Below are 21,731 nucleotides of genomic sequence, written 5' to 3'. Positions count from 1 at the left end.
ACATTTCTCTCATAATGAGATTTTCCCCCCAAATAAATTATTATTCTCCAATGAAAGGTTGGATTTTTGTAGATTTTTTAAATAAAAGATCAAAAGTATTAACGATGCAGATTTATTTTCACAGGCTTCTTTGGTCATATTTACCAAGGGTATGAATAATTTTGAGCACGTATAGTATTTTTCTACTGTAATATTTAAATACGAGTTAGATTTGGTACATTATTATGGTCAAAACGACATTGTACTTCAACAAAAATACTTTACAGCTCCCTTTATCAGTCCATTCAAATGTTTCAAATACATAGACACAATATACAATATGGTGCGATAAACCAAAAATAAATAAATAAACTATCGTTAAACAAAGGCGCAGTTTGCACAATCTCCTCCTCCTTCAGAGAGTGTTTTTGGGGAGTTCATCCAAAATGTGCGACAAAGGCGCCTCCTTTATTGTCTCGTTAAGATGACGCAGAAGTTTTGTCCCCTGCACCCTTCATCCCTTCTGAGTGAAAGTCAGTCGTGTTCTCCTCTCATCTTCCGTCTCCCGAACAGACTTTCGCTTTCAGTTTCTGTCACGAGCTTGTGGAATGGCGTCTAGTTCAGGTAGGAATCAAATCAGACCAAATAAATGTGTTTAACAAGCTAAAATACCGCATTTACTGAAATTGTAACAGCATGTATACTTTTATTTTATTTATTAAGTAATAGCCTACAGTAGATGTATAATACATGCTGGAAATATATCTCGGTACAGTGGGATAACGGAAAAGAAAAAGAAAACGTTTTTGGTCAAACTGCGCACTGGATTACAATGAAAGAATATCACCGTAATCCAGTTTGATCGAAAACGTTTTCCTTTTTAGCAAGGCAGAATAAGACAGAGAGGCATATAAATGTGATCCTATCTTAATGAATAATAATAAGGCAAAGTTTGTCACCATGTTTAATCATAAAGCAGCACAGTTTTCAGCAGGGGCGGCGCCAGCCGATTTTGCCGGGGCTTCAGCCCCGAATGTTATGACTGTCACTGAGAAAATATGAAACTGGACAATAGCCTATGTAAACCCCCGAAATCATAAGTTGCTTTATTTCATTGCGCTTTGGCTTTGTATATACTGCATACAGCCTGTAAAAATAGACCTTACAAATACATTTCTTTGCTGTCGGTAGCCTATGGGCTACACCGTTTCTTCCTGTCTGTTGAATATGCAGCAGGTAGGGGAGGAGCTAGCACAGTCAACCGCAAGAGTGCGAGACAGTCAGCAAGCAGGAATTTCAGGTTAGAGGTTTCTAAAAAAGGGTCATGAAACCCCCCTCTTTCCGCTCAAGTCTAGCTCACAATCTTTTTGAAAAATGCAACTTAAATGGGCGTGGTGGCTGTGAGAAGAGGGGAGGGGAGAGGAGAGGAGAGGAGAGGAGAGGGGGGAAACTCTCATCGCCAGTAGCCCATGCATATCGACTGTCACTAAAAATCAGTGGTAAAACATGAGGAAATACTACATAAAAAAAAGAAAAAAAAGAAAAGTTAAAATCTAATGAAATACACTGACACTTTATTTTTGTCTTTTCAAGAGTTACTGAATGCCCTGCTACATATATCCTACAGTAATCGTAATTCTATTTAAAACATATTAATGTACATGTGTAATTACAGTCATTATAAAATATATAGTTGTTTATATACACACTATACATGCATATATTTGAAAAAAAAAAAATAACGCTTAAAAAAAAACCTTGCGTACATAGCATATATCTACGTGCCGAACCTGCAACACGCTCAGTCAGTCAGGCTGCGTGTCGACTGGAGCAGAGCAAGCGATCAGTCACATTTAACTTACGCGCGGCTCAACTTCCATAGGAATGAACCGAAAACACTCGCGCTTACCCGCTCGCTCCGTGCCAACGGACACGCACCGTCAGTCAGTCAGTCTCTCTCACTGTTTAGTGCCGTTAACCGTCCTCGTCATTGGAAAGATCCACGTGGTGTCATGAATAATTAAGAGAGTGTCTTCTCATTGGATAAAAAACTCAGTCTCGTTAATAATTATGAAACACCGATGAGTCATCAAAGCACTATCGTGCTCTGCCACGTCACAGCCTGTGACGTGGACAGGATGAAGATTTTAAACCCGGAAGACGAAAATAGCGTATAAAAACTAAAATGTAACCATTTCCCCCCCACTATTAAATCTAACAGATGCTAACATTGTCTTCAATGGTGTTCAACACACATACCTCTGTTAAAATCTCAGAAATTTTGGTTTAGGGTTTCATGACCCTTTAACAGTGCTCTCAAAATATAATTTTTCTTAACACATCTCTCTATTAAAATACGTTAAGCAGTTCAATACCGCTTTTCTACAGTATCCGACCATACAGCAGCGCTTTCTCTCTCTCGCACATTTGCGCACACGATCAGCTGGTGATGATCAAAATAAAAGCTCAAGGATTTATCTTTTAAAAAGAAATGAGTACAAAAGTATTGTAAAAAAAGATGTTTGAACCCTTTTTAATGTCCAGGTACAAGTCAATGCTGTTTCTTTGTTCAATTTGCACACTGTACATGTGTTGAAGCTCTTAATTTTGAGTTTCCAGAGTGCACCAGATTATGACTATATTAACCACTTCCTCAAATGGTGGAGGGCCTATTATTTTATTCACTTTTGCAGATTCATTTTTAAAAGCTTTTGAATATGTTTGTAAGAAGAAAAAAAGATTATGAAGCTCTACCCATGTGCTGCAAAAAAAAAAAAAAAGCAATAAAAGCATATTTAATGATCGATATGTGAGTAATCTTCAACACACATTGCCTTCAGAAGATAGATATGGTCATATACTGCAGCCATTCAGTAGCCTAAATAAATCTGATGCAATGAGAGGGTATATAAAAATAAAAATTCTTTTTTTTCACTTGTCAATATTGTATTTAATTTAACTTTCTTTTATCTGCAGGAAACAGAAGTCAGCAAAGACAACACAAAGATCTCCCTGACAAGGAAGGTAATAACATGACTGCTGGTAAACAAAACAAAACAAAACAAACAAACAAAGATTGTGCAGATGTAAATAGTATTGAAAAAATTAAAAATTCATTATTATCCGCATGCAGGCAATAAACTTTTGTGCATTCTGAAAGAAAGAATATAATACTGAGGTGGAAAAATAAATGTTGGTAAATTGTTCTTTTTGTGTGAATTATTTCTTTAATAAATAAAGATGATAACAGAATTTGGTAAATGTTTTAAATTCCAAGTTATTTTATTTGCAGTTCAAAGAGGATGTGGAAGTCTATCTCTTGAGCGACCTAATAGTAAGTCAACAAATATGATAATTCATAACATTCAGTGCTGCAAATATCAAAATCCTTGAGAAACTGTGTGTCTAAAGGGAGGTTTATATATACACTACTGGTTAATAGTTTTTCAACTAAGATTTTTTAATTAATTTTTGAAAGAAGACTCTTCTGCTCACCAAGGCTTCATTTATTTTATCAAACATATAGTAAAATCAGTAATATTGTGAAATATTTTTTCTATTTAAAATATTTCTTTTCTATGTGAATATATAGTAAAGTGTAATTTATTCCTGTGATCAAAGCTGAATTTTCAGCATCATTACTCCAGTCTTTAGTGTCACATGATCCTTCAGAAATCATTCTGATATGATGATTTGATGCTCAAGAAACATTTATGATTATTATCAATGTTGAAAACAGTTGTGTAGAATTTTTTTTTTTTTCAGGATTCTTTGATGAATAGAAGTTAAAAAGAACAGCATTTATCTGAAGATGAAAGTGTTGTGGCAAAAATATCAACTCCGACTCTACTGCATAAGAGACAAACACATCCAATTGTCTTTAAAGGTTTTATTTCTTGCAAGAAAGGTCAGACAGTCATACAGAAACACAAGTAGCTGCAGAGTGTAAGACCAAGAACGAAAGCTTCCCCTCACTTTTAAATCTCTAACTTCCAAGGCCGAAGCCTCTGTCCTTTTACCATATTTGGAACATCTCTTAGTGGCTGTAACTTTCCACACATTGTTAGCACAGACATGTTTTTAACATACATCTTGCATTTCCCCATACCATATCTTGCTCTTTCTATTTCCAACATCTATGTTAAACATTACCACTTAAGCCAACATCATATCATGTTCCATAAGCATCATATTTCACAAAAAGCATATGAAAATGTAAAATTTCCACAACAAAAGCTTTTGTATAATTATACACTACAGCTCAAAGGGTTTTTTTTGTTTTTTTTTTTTGGAGAGGAATTAAAGAAAGCAAGGATGCTTTAAATTTATCAAAAGTGACAGTAGACATTTATAATGCTGGAAAAGCTTTATATTTCTGATAAATGCTGTTCTTTTGAACTTTATATTCATCAAATAATCCTGAAAAAAATTGTACACAACTGTTTTCAACATTGATAGTAATAATAAATGTTTCTTGAGCAGCAAATCATCATATCAGAATGATTTCTGAAGGATCATGTGACACTGAAGACTGGAGTAATGATGCTGAAAATTCAGCTTTGATCACAGGAATAAATTACATTTTGCTATATATTCACATAGAAAACAGATATTTTAAATTGTAAAAATATTTCACAATATTACTGTTTTATTTATTTATTTTATTTTGAATCAAATAAATGAAGCCTTGGTGAGCAGAAGAGACTTCTTTTAAAAACATTTTAAAAATCTGTGTAAAATAGTGTAAGATTGTGTTCACATCTCCACTCATCTCAATGGCAGTTGTTGATCTGGTCCAGTACCTTCAATCTGAAATCTGACATCTCTGTTCATGGATCACGGGTCGAGTTTTACTGTTATTTGTGTTCTGTGTTCCAGTGAGTGATTTGAGGATTGTTCTGCTGGGGAAGAATATAACAGAAAACAACAGAGTGGGAAACTTCATCTTAGGAAGAGCAGCGTTTGAGAGTGAAGCACCTGCTGATGTAGAGCTGAACATTGAGAAACACAGAGGAAAACTGAAGGACAGAGACGTCACAGTCATCAACACTCCTCACCTGCTGAGGCCAAATCTGTCAATCACTCAGATCACACAGGGAGTGAAAGAGTGTGTGAATCTGTCTGCTCCTGGACCTCATGTGATCATACTTGTACTGCAGCAGAACGACTTCAGTGACAATAACAGACATAGAGTGAAATATGTGCTGAATGAATTCAGTAAGGAGGCTCCTATACACACTTTAGTGATGACTGATGAGAGACAGATAAACAGTAGCTGTATTCATCAATTAATAAAGGATTGTGGAGGTGAACATCTTCAGTTTGATGAAAGAAAATCAGGTTTACACTCTGAGATACTTGAAAGAGTGGAGAAGATACTCAAAGAAAACCAGGTCCAATTTCTTATCTCTGACTTGTATGAGGAAGCAGGAGAAGAAACACCAGAAGATGGAGAGAAGAGGAGATCTGGAGGTTCAGTCACAGCAGAAGAAGAGGGAGATTTTGATCATGAAGATGATGGAAAAATCAAACAGAGAAACAAAGAGAAAAAGGAAGTCGCTGTCCAAAGGAAAACCTTGTGTAAGTGGTCATGGAGGGAGCAAGGTGTTCGTATTCTCAACTACTCCGATGACTGACTGATTCTGGCTCATTCTCGAGATCAGTTTTGCGAGCACAAGGATCTTGTGCTCAGACACCTCACCCGTTTGGGCCTTTGGGTCAACTAGGAAAAGAGCAAACTCTCCCCTGTGCAGAGGATCTCTTTTCTCGGTATGGAAATAGACTCGGTCGCCATGTTCGCGCAGCTTATGAGTGAGCACGCACAGTCTCTGCTGAACTGCCTGACTCAGTTCAGAGGCAAGAGAGCAGTTCCACTGAAGTTATTTCAGAGGCTCCTGGGGCATATGGCATCTGCAGCGGCAGTTATTCCGCTGGGATTGCTCCATGCCATCAGACCATTAACCTGTGGTTGGTCCTTTCGTTTCTACGGGCAGGTATTCCTCTAGCTCTGGTGTCCAGGCATGTTGTTGTGTCACCAGATGCCTCTGCCACGGGGTGGGGCACCATGTGCAATGGACATGCTGCGTCAGGCTCCTGGACAGGACCCCAAATTCAGTGGCATGTCATTGCCTTGAGTTGCTAGCAGTTCAGCTTGATTTGCACCACTTCAGGGTCCAGCTAAGAGACAAGCACGTCCTGGTCTGTATGGACAACACTGCAACTGTAGCGTACATCAACCGTCAGGAAGGTCTACACTCTCGTCGCATGTCGCAACTCGCCTGCCATCACCTTTTGTGGAGTCAGAAGCATCTAGGTCACTTCGTGTCATTCATATCCCGGGCAGACTCAATTTTGCGGCAAGCTTTCTAGGCAACAGTCTCGCCCTGGTGAGTGGAGACTCCATCCCCAGTCAGCTGATTTGGGAACACTTGGGAACACACCTGTTTGCCTCCCCAGTCAATTCCCATTGCCAGTTGATTTACTCCCTGATTGAGGGCACTCTCAGCACAGATGCTCTGGCACACAGCTGTCCGCGGGCCATGTGCAAGTATGCATTTCCCCCAGTGAGCGTTGTGGCACAAACGTTGTGCAGGATCAGGGAGGACAAGGAGCAGGTTCTTTTGGTTGCGCCGTTTTGGTCCGGCCGGACCTGGTTCTCCGAACAAGTTCTCCTCGTGACAGCCCCTCCCTGGCCTATCTCTCTGAGGAAGGACCTTCGCACCCTGTGGCACCCACGTCCCGATCTTTGGAACCTGCATGAGTGGGTACTGGACAGGTCATGGAAAGGTTAGGTACCTTGCCACCTCAGGTGGTTGCTACCATCACTTCGGCTAGAGCCTTGTCTACTAGGCCTATATCCTGATGTGGGACCTCTTCGTCACTCTTCTTCTCATCAAGAAGACCCCTGCTCCTGCCCATTTGGGTCAGTGTTCTCCTTCATGAAGGATTGGAACGAAGGCTGTCTCCTTCCACCTTTAACGGTAAGCCATTAGGGAAGCACGACCTGATCATCAGGTTCCTGAGAGGAGCTAGGAGGCTTAATCCACCTCGCCCTCAACAAGTTCCCTCTTGGGACCTCGCAGTGGTTTCTGCATTTCAAAGGGCTCCCTTCAAACCCTTGCTTTCAGTAGAGCTCAAGTTTTTGTCATTGAAAACTGCACTCCTGACGGCTTTGGCTTCAGTTAAGAGGGTTGGGGACCTGCAGGCTTTCTCAGTTGACAAAGCGTGCCTGGAATTCGGGCTGGGTAACTCTCACGTTATCTTGAGACCCCGGCCTGGATATGTGCCCAAAGTTCCCACCACTCCCTTCAGGAACCAGGTGGTGAACTCCAGGTGGTCTGCCCCTGGAGGAGGCAGACCCAGCCCTGGCACTGCTCTGTACTGTACATGCTCTTTGCACTTCTGTTGACAGAACTCAGTGCTTCAGGACCTCAGATCAGCTCTTTGTTTGTTTTGGAGGCCAGCAGAAAGGGAAGGCTGTCTCCAAACAGAGGCTATCCCACTGGATAGTGGATGCTATTGTCTGGGCTTATCAGACTCAAGACTTGCCATGCCCCCTAGGGATGAGAGCCCATTCTTCTCAGTGTGTGGCTTCCTCCTGGGCACTGGCGCATGGCTGACAGACATCTGTAGAGCTGCGGGCTGGGCGACACCTAACACATATGCAAGATTCTATAATCTTCATGTAGAGCCTGTGTCCTCTCAGGTACTCACCTCTTCGGGCCTGTAGTAGGACCTGCTCTGTTATAGCTTGCTGCGCCATTCCACTCTATGGATCACTGGATGCAAGCGCTTTTTTCCTCAGGTGAGTTCCACAGCTAGAACCCTGGGCTCCTCCAGCACTGTTGATGTCTACACTTGCATGCCCCTTCAGTCAGCCCCTGTGTTGGACTAGGTGCCACCATGTGTTGATTCCCTTCCCTGGGTAATCCTACATGTGTTCCACAGTAAGTCTTCTTCAGGTGCGTGTGTCTTCCCTTGGCAAGCCACTTGTCATCTCTGATGTGTAATCCCACCCTGCGGGCTGGATACCTCAGAGTTCTCCCTATCACCATTATGCTGGTTGATTCCTTGTAAGACCTCCTTGAGCAGGCAGTTTGTTAGCATATTCCTGTTGGGGTATGCTTCCCAGTGTATTCTGTATTTAGTGTAGTCCTTCGCTCGTGCTGAGTCTCACGACAGGGTGCTATCACTTTTACAGGTCACTGGAAGACAGCTATTGTGGCGTTTGGTAAGGGACCCCATTCTTCAGTCTGTTCTGTGTTGGTGGAGTTTGCGATGCAAATATCGCAGACCAAGGTATTCAGCGTACCATTGGCTTGTTTTGTTAACACTTGAAGGTGATTGGGCTCTCATGGCGAGACCCCCCATTCGTCAGTCTGTTCTGATATAACGTCTCCGTTCCCTCCTTCAGGGAATGAGGGTTACACACGTAACCCTAGACGTTATCACCTTTTGAAAATGGCACTTCAAATAATGCAACATCCATTTTAGAACATAAACTAAATTACTCAGTGTACATACCTTTTCATAAAAGTTGCTCTCTTCAGCAATGTAGATGATAAACTGTCATTACTTTTCTTTTCAGTCATGGCATCCTCCAGTGTTCCAGCACTAAATCAGGAGCTCCAGTGCTCCATCTGTCTGGAAGTGTTCACTGATCCAGTCACCACTCCATGTGGACACAACTTCTGCAGAACCTGCCTGAGCAAGTGCTGGACAAACAGAAAGATCGGCTTCTGTCCATTCTGTAAAGAAGAATTCAGCAAAAGACTTGATCTCAAGATTAATTCAACACTTGTAAAGCTTGTGCAACACTTTAATAAGCTTAATCAAGAATCTAAAGTGTTCTGTGACTTCTGTGATGAAAGAAAGCAGAAAGCTGTGAAGTCCTGCCTGACGTGTCAAAGCTCTTACTGTGTCTCTCATCTGGAGCTTCATCTCAGAGTCCCACGTCTAAAGAAACACACACTGATCAACGCTGTGGAAAATCTGGAGGATTATATATGCCAGAAACATGAGAGACCTCTGGAGATGTTCTGCAGAGATGATCAGACGTGTGTTTGTCTGTTCTGCACTGAAGGAGAACACAGGACTCACAACACTGTTCCTATAGTGGAGGAGAGTCAAGAGAAGAAGGTAAAGAGTTACAGACAAAACACTTTAAACACCCCATGAAATGCAGTTTTCATGTGTGTTGATGTTGGTGCAGGTCACATTGAAGGGCTTGTCACTTTTTTAATATAAATCAGCTAAAAGTTCATTTTGTTAGTTTTTGAGAATGTTACCATATGTCACTTTCAAAGCTGACAGACATGGACTAAAAGCACAGGACACTTTTGAATTCATTGAGTTTTTAGATCAAATAAGCTAAGATTTCAGTGATAAATGTGTGTGTTTTTTTCTCTATGTATCATCATGTATGTATAGACACAGACAGATGAGCAGCAGATGATCCAGAAGAGAATGAAGAAAATTCAAGAGATCAAACACTCAGTAAAGCCAAGAAAAGTGCGTAGAAATTATTCAAATTAATCATAATAACACTTTCTTAAATAAATTGCTTTGTTGCCTCTTGTTCAATTTGCAATTTTGAGCCTATTGTAACAGTTAAACATCATAATATTTTTTAAAAAGTTTCAAGTGACATGAGGCCAATAGATGAAGAGAGAATTTTCATTTCCTTTTATTAAACAGATTTATCAGATTATTTCCATTTGATACACAAACCTAAACCTAGTATTCTTTAACAAAGTACCTTTTGAGTCCGTTACTGCAGTGCTTCTCTGGTTTGTCTGTGGGACCCCCATTTTCTCACGGTCATTAAGCCACAACTAAAATTCCACAACAGGAATTTAAACTAAACTAATTTATTTCCCAAAAATGGTTGACACACACTTAAAATTACCGTTCCACTTAATTAACATAAATTGTAAGCATACCACTAACACAGATGAATAAACAGTATTAAGGTAAGGCTATAATATAGCAGTCCCAAATTAGTTTTTCATAACACAATAAAGAGCCACCACAGTCATCAAAAATATAGAAAATAGCTCAAAGGGAAAATAAAGTGGTATTTAGTTACCATGTTGAAAACACAATACTAACATGAACTGTTAATAAAACATTTGAAAATGATCCTGATGAATAGAATGAACATCATACCTGCATGCAAATCCTTCCCAGCTAACACACAATGTACCAGTTATGTAATTTATTGGTACTTTTTGATAATTTCATGATTTACTAATTAACAATGTAACTATGCTGTTGCATGCTCGTAATAATTTGCTCGTTATGTATTAAGTGACATACAGTATGTGCAATTGAAGAGGTCGCGCTATGAGTTCAGAGCGCTATGAGTTTTTATTTTGTAACAAGTTATGAAACAACAGCAGAATAATAACACTGACATATAGCCTAACATCTAACCTGACCGCAAATACTGACTCCACCTCTCCAAAAATGTAACACAGCGTCAATTCTACGCAGACCACAAGCGTTATTATTGGTCTGCTAGAACCTCTCCCTGCATGTGTAATTGCACATCGATGTGGACAACAATGCAGAAGTATAAATGAAAACCTAAGGCACAGAGGCTACAGCGTAGGTCTGACACACTAGTATAGATCAGCCTTTAGAATTAAGGCTTTTTTGTTGTTGTTGTTTCTTTGACGACACACTCCGCAACTCACCCAAAACGGTTAAAGCCCACCAGTTGAGAAACACTGCATTACTGAGTAAATAGCCTCCCTTAGAACATGTTTTCTGGCCTCTTGCACTTTGGGCCACAACTTTGTACAAGTTTTACTATCTTTTTTCGAGAAGTGTTACTTGAACTGAATTTTACTCTTTTTTGCAGACTCTCATCTCCAATGACTGTTTCCTTACTTCATCTCGAACTGTCCATATTTCAAACTGGATGGTTATTGGTCTGGGTGTCCTGTTGGTAGCAGCGTTGATCATCCTGCCTAAACAATATACTGTGAGTGGGAGTGAGTGAGTGTGTTGCATTGGTTTAGGAGTGTAGTATAGCTGCTTTTTGAATGATGCAATGGTCTCAGCCACAGGCACCGAATGGTCAGGCACCCACGTAAAAACTCGAGTTCCCTTTCAGTCGGTCACGTGTTTAACATTACGTCAGATCATTCTGATGAATGAGGTCTTGCCCCAGAGAGCCCAATTACCTTAGAGTGGTAACAAAACAAGCCAATGGAATGCTGAGTATCTTGGTCTGCGGAATTTGCATCGCGATGTAGGGAAAACACCCTAGGAAGTAAAATTAGCTCAAATGAAATATTTATAGGGAATTATAAAGAGTTGTTTAGATTACGACCGAGCAACTGAGTCATCCAGCGTTCATTTGCTCGAACCGTAATAAGCTCTTGTAGCGGATATAAATATCCAACAATCGTGAAAACACTGATTAGAGCACGGTAACTTGAAATCGACAGTTTAAGACATTAAATCACAAAGCACATAATACAAGACACTTTCCTTTTAAAATCTACAAGAGATTTTATTTATTCTAACACAAACTAATCTAACACAAAGGCACGCACATACGCACACACACATACATACATTCATACGCGTTGCAGTAAGAAGGAAATGAGAGAGAAAGAGTTTTGAAAGAGAGAGAGAGAGAGAGAGAGATCTGATTAACAGAATTCCTATCAATGCATTTCAAAGACCAGAACGAACCATGAATCATTCATTTAAATGCACCAGTTCAGTTTTGGTCTGGAGGTACTTGCTTGCGTTGACTTAAAGGTGAATTTTCCTCGTCGTGCAGAGGGGGGTTTCCCAAGTCGATGATTGGTCCAGATCAGGTCCGTGTGGGACAATGAAACAAAGTCTCTTTGTCGCTGGAGTTGAAGCGGCAAAAGTCGTTGGTTGAACTTTGCGGCGACACTTAGGACACAAGACTTTCAGCGGTAAAGGAAAATTAAGTAAAGAAAAGAAAAGTGAGTGAAGGTTGGATGGCTTGAATGAGCGGCTTGTCTGTTCTTCTTGTCACTCCATTGTTCTTGGTACTTGTCTTGGCTTCTTTTCTCAGAACAGAACCAACTCCCTGTTCGTTTACTAACCAACTTCTCCCGTTCACTATCTTGCAATATGATCATTTGAACTTAGTTGTTTGTCACCCCTCTGAGGAGTCCTGGCCAATCAGACATTGTCCTGTTTCAAGAGGGCCTTCCTCTGCCCCCAATAAAACATAAGTGTTACATCCTGTTTCTGCTTCAGCAGAGAGTGCCATTTTAACATAATTTCTATTAAATGGAATACAATACATTTTAAACAGATTTCATTCAAGTCAGGATATAGGAAAGGGGGAAAGAATCAAATTAAGTCCAAATAAGGCATACTTTCAGTCATTCAGTCAAGAGTTAACACATTTACATGAATTATGAGTGTTCTAAAGCCTAACTGTTTACAGGTAGTACTTGTGGACACATAATGCAAAATGTATGTAGTTAAAAGATGTTTGATAAGTCCGTTAAAATTGTTGGAACAATTTTGAAGCAGTTTTATTTGTTCAACAGTCTCTTTGGCTTTCCTGTGAAGTAAGGAAACAAAAGGGTCTGGATTGTCTCTCTGTCTTCTTGGGTGACCCTTTGGTATGTCGCTTCTGCTATCAGGAAGCATGTGTCGTAAAAGTAATCAGCCTGGCTTTATCTGCAGACGGGCCGGAGCCGGAACCTCAATTCTGAATTACAATTATGTTTTGAAAGAATCATCTGAATGATTCATTTGTCTGGTTCGTCCACAGTTCCTACAGCGATCTCTGCCCCGCTTTGTGATTATATAAGGAGCAGCATGAGAATTATCGCATTCAAGCTTTCGCTTCGGAGCCGAGCACTTCATTTTTGCTGCACTTTTACCAGAGTGTTTGTAACTATGAGTCTTCAGTGGTTCGGTGGAGATTGTTTAAAGAGCTTCCTGCTTCTGTTCCAAAAAGAGCATACACGGGTTGAGTTTGCATCTTTGTAAAGACGTCATTCCGCCCGTGTGGTTCTGGGTGCGGTCGATATATGGCACTGTCGGACTGTCGCAAGGGCTGTCTCACGTGTCTGGGCTTTCAGAACGCTTAGGCTATGTTCGTGAATGACTCATGAACATGACCATCGCAGTGTTAAGATCAAGACTCGATTACCTCAAACAAGGTAGAATCCCCTCTGCCACACCCAAATCTAGTTCATCTTCTCATGAGAGGGCTAATCTGGCTGGTGGCCAGGGAGATCTGAGGGTGACTGTTGGGGCTTCCCCGACGAGACAGCCTCTTCAGGCCACACCCCCTTACAAACATTGCAAGCTATAGAGCTTCCAACTGAGTTTGTTGGTCCCTCTCATCAGGGTCCCAGCATCTAATTCAGGGGTCCGGCGGATGACCAGATATCAATCACTGCATCACTAGGCGGGCTTGAGTCCTCGGGAGATGAGGATTTCGGCTGCTTTGCCTCATTCTGGGATGCCAGCGTTGCCCGAGTCTGATCCTGAGCTGACGGCCATGGGTAGCTTTCCCGGGTAGCTGAGAGCATCAGGCTCCACATCAGTGTCCCAAGCACTCGAGGCTGGACGAATGGTTCCTGGGGGCTGCACATGCTGATTGCAAGAGCTCCCCACCGGTTCCTTTCTTCCCGAAGGTGCCTCAGGAATTCACCAGTTTGTGAAATTTACCTTTAACTGCCCAAAACCTTTCTGGGGCTGCCTCTGTCTTCACTGCCCTCGATAGGCCAAGGGGTATGCAGGGATCCCCCCTGTTGAGCGCTCTGTTGTGATGCAGCTGTCAACTCAGCGTGCCTCCACCTGGCGTGGCGATCCCAAGCACCTATCCAAGGTGTTAAGTTCTCGTCCACGCTTGTGGGAAAGGCTTACAGAGCTGCAGGTCAGGCAGGTTCTGCCTTGCATGCCATGGCTATCCTGTACATCAGACAAAGGTGCTTAAACAGTTGCACAAGGGCTGTGCTGACCAATGACTCATGCAGGAGGCGCACACTGCTACCGACCTCGCTCTACAGGAGATAAAGGTAACTGCGCGGTCTCTTGGTCAGGTGATGTCCATTTTGGTGGTCCAGGAGTGCCACCTATGGCTAAACCTGGCAGACATGAGGAAGTCTGATTGAACTCAACTTCTCAACTCCCCGGTCTCCCAGGCTGGCCTCTTGGGCAACACAGTAGAGAGTTTCACCCAGCAATTCTCGGCTGCCCAGAAGCAGTCTGAGGCCATCAAATATATTCTGCCCCAGCATAGAGGGGGCCCCCCTGCTGCCTCTCCACTCCCACCCAGCCACAACAGCAGCCTCCACCCAAGCCGCAGTGAGGAGATGGCTGCAGGAAGATGCCCAGGTAGACCTGTTTGCCTCTCTAGACACTTCCCACAGCCAGTTGTTTTACTCCTGACCGAGGGCATCCTCGGCATGGATGCGCTGGCACACAGCTGGCCGCAAGGTCTACTCAAGTATGCATTTCCCCCAGTGAGCCTTCTTGCACAGACAAGATCAGGGAGGACAAGGAGCAGGTCCTCATGGTTATGCCCTATTGGCCCGGCCGGACCTGGTTGATGTCATCAGGTTCCTGGGTGGCTAGCTCTTGGGACCTCACTGTGGTTCTATTAGCACTGCAGAGAGCTCCCTTCAAGCCTTTGTTCTCAGTCGAGCTGAAGTTTCTTTTAAAATGACGACTTTGACCTCAGACCAGCTCTTTGTTTGTTACGGACACCAGCAGAAGGGAAAGACTGTTTCCAAGCAAAGGTTGTTTACGCAGACCAAGGTACTCAGCCTACCATTGGCTAGTTTTGTTACCACTCAAAGGTAATTGGGCTCTCGGGCGAGACCCCATTCGTCTGAATGATCTAACGTAACGTCTCCGTTCCGTCCTTCAGGGAATGATGGTTACACACGTAACCGAGACATATTCTCCATTAATTTTAACCAGTAAAAATAATGATTGCAGCTTTTACACACAACTTCAGTCTCTTTTTTATAGTTTATTTGAGGCCGTTTCTATGCCGTTCTTTTAACGACAAATGTTGACAGTACAGTAAAGCCCATCTTCTTTGATTTGATTGCCCATCTCAGTCCACTGTTAGAATGCAGAGGCAAACCACCTTAAAACTTAAAATATAACTTTTAATGTAACATAGCACAGATAACGAGAAATCTTCCACTGTTGAGCTCTTCACTGATCTGATCCAATCCATTTAGAGATGTCAGTCTGAGCAGCTGAAGATGAAGGAACAGCAAAAAGAAGCGAAGAAACAGGGTGAAGATCTCATAAAAGAGCTGCAGCAGGAAATTACTGAGCTGAAGAAGAAAAACACTGAGCTGGAGAAGAGAAACATTGAGCAAGAGAAGAGAAATATTGAGCAGGAGAAGAGAAACACTGAGCTGGAGAAGAGAAACACTGAGCTGGAGAAGAGAAACTCTGAGCTCTCACACACTGACGATCATCTCCACCTCATACAGGTATGTGAACATCTGTCATCATGTACAATATTACAGGACAAACACTGTTTTCAATCCTAGCTGCCACTGTAACTGAACAGAATGAAACCGTAATAAAGTCATTAAATAATTAAAGGTGCAGTGTCTAAATTTTAGCTGCATCCAGCGGCATTGATGTTTACAAATCTTTTATCTGGAGTCCGAGTCAAGTCTGAAGTCTTTAAGCTGGAGTCTGAGTCAAGTCTGAAGTCTTTAAGCTGGAGTCTGAGTCAAGTCTGGAGAAAAAAAATAAATAAATAAATAAAAATTCTCATACACAAATCCTATTTTTTTTCCTAGTTGTATTATATAGACAAAATAATATGATCCTTGTATCATCTGTTTTGTTTGAAATTAAGGTACTATGGTGTAAGGGATAATGTACATCCAGCTTGTTACTTTATAATCCATTATAATGTACAAAACAATCATCTTGGCAACACGAGTAGTCATTTTCAATACAGTAGCTAAGCGGACGCAAGATGGCGCCAGTGAGTCACTGTTTGCTATACAGCAGTTTGTTATACAGCTTCGTTGTTATTGACGACAGTATCATTATCTTATACTACGAAAAGATTGATAAAACCTAGTGCTAGGTTTAAAGTCTAGATTTTTTTTTTTTTTTTTTTTTTCGTATTTTAACAGGCTGGCAATCCAAATGAGCCTTGCAGCTACACCACAGTATAATAATTAGCTGTGTGAGTTAATGTGACTAACCTCTGTGGATGCGATGTCTCATAAAATTTGATGTTTTCTTTCCAGCGTCTTTAATTGTTTTCCCGCATTCTGTGCATCTAGCCGATATCTGACTATTATGTTAATAAATCCAAAGGAAAGAACATAAGGCATGGTGTCTCCCTCCAGTTTTCATGGGACTCTTATGACATTTCGGAGTTTAAGCACAGTGTAAAAACTATCCCATTAATCTTTATTAAGTGCTACATGAAATAAGGGACCCATCTTGTGGTTTAAAAGAGAATAAGGTCAAATGCATCTTAGTCTTCTCTCTTCTGCTGTAGATGTACCTGAACACCCTTTCACATACCAAGGACTGGACTGAGATCAGTAGTGTCTCTGATGTGGATGTGAACTCTCTGAAAAGAGTTCTGACTGAACTGAAGAAACTGCTAAATGAAAAACTCACTGGTATGTGAATATCAAACACAGGGTTCTTGTCAGTAACAAAGAAATACATTTGAAAATTAATTTTAAGCATCTGTGATGTGCTGGTGATTACCACATCATTAAAATCTTTTAACTACAACTCACGTCATAACCAGTTACAGAAGTATTATGGTAACTTTAGTGACATGTAAGTCACATGACGTAACTATCCCTGTACAAACTCTATCACAGGATCATGTCACTGACACACAACCTGAATCTGACTACTAAATAAACTGTTTAAAAAGTTTTCCCTCCTCTCAAGGACAATTTAGACACTTAACAGCAAAAAATAATGCATTTTTTTTTTACAGTGAATAATTATTACAGCTTTAATAAAAACACAGACTTGACATTTCTGCTTTTAAACCCTCTGTTATGATCGTCTCACAGACCTTCATTGTAAGTGCATTAATGTTAAACACATTCTGTTTTACAAACTGATGAACGATCAACATTTACATTCGCCTGATGCTGTTAATAGAGAGAAACTCACTGAAATATTCCTGTTACTAATTCATCATTATATTGTCATCTGTGTTCACAGAGTTGAAGTTTGTGCAGAAGTTTGCAGGTACAGTGAGATTGACACCAATACACTCACAATACTTTTGATCATAATGTGTTTTATACATATGAAAATGTTTGTTCTGAAGTTGATTGATAATGTCTGATCTCTCTCAGTGGATGTGACTCTGGATCCTGATACAGCACATCCACGTCTCATCCTGTCTGATGATGGAAAACAAGTCAGTGATGGAGGCATTAACCAGAACGTCCCAGAAAACCCAAAGAGATTTGGTGCCTGGTTTTGTGTTCTGGCAAAAGAGGGATTCAGTTCAGGGAGATTTTACTATGAGGTGCAGGTGAAGCGAAAGACTCAGTGGGAATTAGGAGTTGCCAGAGAATCCATTAACAGGAAGGAGAACACGGACAAGAGTCCTGTGAATGGATACTGGACAGTGACTCAGTGGACTGAGAATAATTATGCAGCTTATGACAGCAAATTTGTCTCTTTATCTCTGAGAGTGAAACCTGAGAAGGTGGGAGTGTTTGTGGATTATGAGGAGGGTCTGGTCTCTTTTTATGACGTGGACTCCAGATCTCATATCTACTCTTTCACTGGTCAGACTTTCACTGAGAAACTCTATCCATATTTCAGCCCATACCTTATTGATAAAGCTAAAAACTCAAACCCACTGATCATCACACCTGTCAGCTGAAACAAACTAAAAACATCAAATCTGAAAAGATTCAATATGGATGTGATGATTTTAGAATATGTAAATAAAAACAAAAAAATAATTTGCACAATCAAGTAGATTTTAGATAGTAGGCCTTTAGAAAAAACAGTCACTGACAAAACATGCACTATAATGAAATATTTGTGAGTTAAATGTACATGGCCAATTTGTTACACATCTCTATTATATTAGAAACAATTTCATAGTAGATTTGAAAAGCAAAGTATTAATGAAACACAAAAGAAATATATAAAGTTCCAGACTTTCCAGATTGTTTCATGTTATTTTGTAAGGACATTTATGAAGCTATCTGAATAAAGTCAAGAGTTCAATTCTATAACTGATATTGCTTGTAAACTAAATTGTTTGCTAATAAATATGTAAATACACATTGGAGAATGATTTGAGTTCATGAACATCTGCTCACATAAATATTACAACACACAGAATATGAATAAAACAGGATCTTTATTGTTGACTTTCATCAATGAAAATACTGAGCTTCATAATGAAAGAGTTTTTCACTTTGGTTTGAGCACAATATTGGTGAATCCGTGCACCTGAGTGAGCTGACGGCAGTCCATCGATGCCAGGAGCTTCTGAGAGCCGGAGACGGTGGGAACAAACTTCATCAGCACCAGTCAGAGAGGAACCAGGAGTTCAGAGAACAGAACCAACACTGGATCAGATCTTGCCATGGATAATGATGATGGTGCAGATAGTGAATGTGTTGAACCTGAAGAGATGACAAACCAAGCTGTTGAAAGATCAGATCTAAATTTAAATCCCTTTAAATCAGGATCACCAGCTGCACTTTAATGCGCATCTCCATCTGAATCTTTTATGCCATACCCGACCTTACCCTGTGTGTGAATACTGAGAAAAGAGTAATCAAATAGTAAATGTGTTTTATTTATTATGTACACGGTTTCTCATTCAGCATTATCACAGGTTCAAACAGGCAGCCACAGCATGAGTCCTATGTCCAGTCTTTCTCAGTTTCATTCTGTTTCCCAGTGGCTCTTATCTGGTCTCTCCATGCCAGTTAATGCAACAAAACACAGTTGTTTGTCATTTTGCACTTGACCTACTTACTCACCGCTCATCTCCTGACTCTCTCTCCTGCTGAAGACCTCACTGAACCACTCTCCCCTCGCCACAAGTTTTGTAAAAGTGTGAACTATGTTTTTTTTTTCTTTTTTGGATATAGGCAATAAGGGGATCTACCAATACCCTTTAGTTAAATCTAGTGTTGAATAAAAACAAGCTGTACCCAGCCAATCAAGCAATTCGTCAACCCACAGCATTACATGTGTCGACAACATTTAGCTTTTGATAATCCACACAGAATCTCATCGAGCCATCAGTTTTAGGCACTTAAAATATCAGGCTCACCAATTTACTGTGGGATTCTTCTATTAAATCCATGTTCAGCATCGTCTCTAATTCAGTCTGTTTTTTTTTTGTGTTCAGGTAGACGATATGGTTGGCTGCGAACCACCACACATGGTCTCAGTATGGTGCTAAATCAGGTTTGTTCAGCCAAGCTGGGGCGAGAACACCTCTGCAAATTCAGCTCGTGGCCACATGCATGCCTCTGCGGTCTTTTCAAAAAGACAGATGAACGCCTCAGGGATGTCCTGAGGACCTATCTTAGATAATGGCACTTGAGTGGGAGTGATGGGGGCAGATGGAGTCCCCACAACCTGAACCTCTTGGTCCATCCAGTTCTGGAACAGCTTGCGGTCCTCCTGTTGTGCATGGATGAGGGCTGGGAACCCACGATCCTGATCATCCCTCATATCTATCAGTGCCTGATGATGTTCTTGGTGGAGTCCCGCAAGGGATTGGATGACATCCGCAAATGGTGAACTAGATAGGGTTTGCATGACGGTGGATGCATTTTTTCTTCCTTCCCAGGTTTAAGCACAAGTGTGATAAAGTTCAGAGTGAGAAAGGAAGGCTGGGCCGGCTTACTGAGGCTCGTGCTTTTAATTATTTCCACAAATGAAACAAAAACAAAACTCCCCCATCACCATAACAGTGTATAGTTGTTGTTTTTTTTGTCAGTAACTAAGGAAATATTTTTTTCAAGGAATATTCTGGGTTAAGTCCATTTTAACCATTGTGTCATGCTGCATGCAGCAGAAACTATATGTAGTCTCAGTTTGTAAGGGATCACACTGTCATATCAAAACTTTAACACATTTCATAACCATTTAAAGCAGTATTACTTAAAATAATAGAAACGTGTGTATATCTGTGTACAGATTATAAAAAAAAAAAAAAATTATAATCTGTCTAAAAAAAGTGTTCCCACCTCAAGGACAATTTAGTCACTTAAAAGCTCAAATGACACATTATACTGAATTATTAAAAATACAAACTTCAAATTTCTTCTCTTAAATCCTCATTATGTTTGTCCCATAGACCTCCATTGTAAGTATATTGACTGTAAACACATTCTGCACTTTTTACAAATGAAGAGACGAGCAACATTTACATTCTACTGATGCTGTTCATAGATAAACTCACTGTTAACCTGAAATTATTCCTATAATAATTCATTGTTATATTGTCATTTGTGTTCACAGGGTTAAAGTTTGTGCAAAAATATGCAGGTACATTGACACCATTTTCTTCAATACACATACAATACTTTGTTAACCTGTATTATATACTGTGCATCTAAAAAAGTTGATTGGTAATGTCTGATCTCTTTCAGCGGATGTGACTCTGGATCCTGATACAACTAATCCATATCTCATCCTGTCTGATGATGGAAAACAAGTCGGTGAAGGAGACATCAGGCAGTATGTCCCTCAAAACCCAAAGAGATTTGATGACATTTGTGTTCTTTCAAAGCAGGGATTCAGTTCAGGGAGATTTTACTATGAGGTGCAGGTGAAGGGAAATACTGAGTGGACTTTAGGAGTGGCCAGAGAATCCATTAACAGGAAGGAGGACATTATCCCGATTCCTGAGAATGGATACTGGATTCTGAGTCTGGTTGATGAGAATCAGTATGCAGTTAGTGATAATCCATTGGTTATGTTCCCTTACAGAGAGACACTTGAGAAGGTGGGAGTGTTTGTGGATTATGAGGAGGGTCTGGTCTCTTTTTATGACGTGGACTCCAGATCTCATATCTACTCTTTCATTGGTCAGACTTTCACTGACAAACTCTATCCATATTTAAGCCCATGCGAAAATGATGAAGGCAAAAACTCAAACCCGCTGATCATCACACCTGTCAGTTTAAATGAGAAGAGATAAAATGAAATCTGAAAAGATTAACTATGGATGTGTTGTTTTTAGAAGATGGAAATTAAAAAAAAAAAAATCATTAACAACAAAGTATATTTCACTTACAATTATAAAGAAAATTAATATACGATAGACAAAATGTGTACAAGTGCAAAATAAAACATGAACTATAATAAAATATTTGTGAGAAGTATATACATTTTTGAGTGGCCATTTTTTACAGTCTATGTTTTCTAATTAACACAGTGACTTACTTGCTTTTGTCTATCATTAATACTTTTCAAATCTACAATAAAATTTAACATGATTTAATATTATATGTTGAGTTTCTTTTTAATATGCTACATTTCCAGTGTTTCTATTATGTTATTTTGTAAGGAAATCTCTGAAGCCATTTTCTCTCTCCTCTCCAGCTGTTAACACTGAATTACTTGTGAAATATTGTGATTTTTGGTTTATATTGTAATAACTGCAGCATCTGAATAAAGACAAGTGTTCAATTCTATAACTGTTATTGCTAATAATCTAAACAGATTGCTAATTATTATGCAAATACACATTGAAGAATGATGAATATCTGTTCACACAC

General features: G+C 40.3%; 1 protein-coding gene across 6 annotated transcripts; it reads left to right on the top strand.

Moving 5' to 3' along the window:
• The first annotated feature begins 474 nt into the window (after nucleotides 1-474).
• LOC137009203 (E3 ubiquitin-protein ligase TRIM39-like) lies at nucleotides 475-21,536 on the top strand. Of its 6 annotated transcripts, XM_067371213.1 has the most exons (14): nucleotides 521-603; nucleotides 1,171-1,279; nucleotides 2,956-3,021; nucleotides 3,272-3,313; nucleotides 4,858-5,559; nucleotides 8,567-9,117; nucleotides 9,409-9,489; nucleotides 10,844-10,966; nucleotides 15,189-15,449; nucleotides 16,487-16,613; nucleotides 17,179-17,205; nucleotides 17,316-19,407; nucleotides 20,470-20,496; nucleotides 20,601-21,528. In XM_067371213.1, the coding sequence occupies exons 2-12, from the start codon at nucleotides 1,174-1,176 to the stop codon at nucleotides 17,852-17,854; spliced, it is 2,625 nt and encodes an 874-aa protein (XP_067227314.1). In that variant the 5' UTR covers nucleotides 521-603; nucleotides 1,171-1,173; the 3' UTR covers nucleotides 17,855-19,407; nucleotides 20,470-20,496; nucleotides 20,601-21,528. The 6 variants fall into 6 exon arrangements, with proteins under 6 accessions (XP_067227316.1, XP_067227317.1, XP_067227314.1 ...); XM_067371214.1 differs by having other exon boundaries at nucleotides 2,956-3,003; nucleotides 17,316-20,496; nucleotides 20,601-21,532; XM_067371212.1 differs by having other exon boundaries at nucleotides 17,316-20,496; nucleotides 20,601-21,532.
• The last annotated feature ends 195 nt before the right edge of the window (nucleotides 21,537-21,731 follow it).

This window comes from Chanodichthys erythropterus, chromosome 20 (genome assembly GCF_024489055.1).
Source record: "Chanodichthys erythropterus isolate Z2021 chromosome 20, ASM2448905v1, whole genome shotgun sequence".
NCBI classification, from domain to species: Eukaryota; Metazoa; Chordata; class Actinopteri; order Cypriniformes; family Xenocyprididae; genus Chanodichthys; species Chanodichthys erythropterus.
The sequence above is the reverse complement of the archived record's forward strand: the minus strand, read 5'-3'. Positions and strand labels throughout refer to the sequence as shown.

What these genes read in the sequence shown, in the direction of transcription:
- LOC137009203 (XM_067371212.1), top strand. Translation starts at nt 1,174, where the DNA reads ATGGGCTACACCGTTTCTTCCTGTCTGTTGAATATGCAGCAGGTAGGG. An exon ending in ACTCAGTAAAGCCAAGAAAA is followed by an intron (nt 9,490 to 10,843) that starts GTGCGTAGAAAT and finishes TCTTTTTTGCAG; the next exon opens with ACTCTCATCTCCAATGACTG. An exon ending in GTTTGTGCAGAAGTTTGCAG is followed by an intron (nt 17,206 to 17,315) that starts GTACAGTGAGAT and finishes GATCTCTCTCAG; the next exon opens with TGGATGTGACTCTGGATCCT.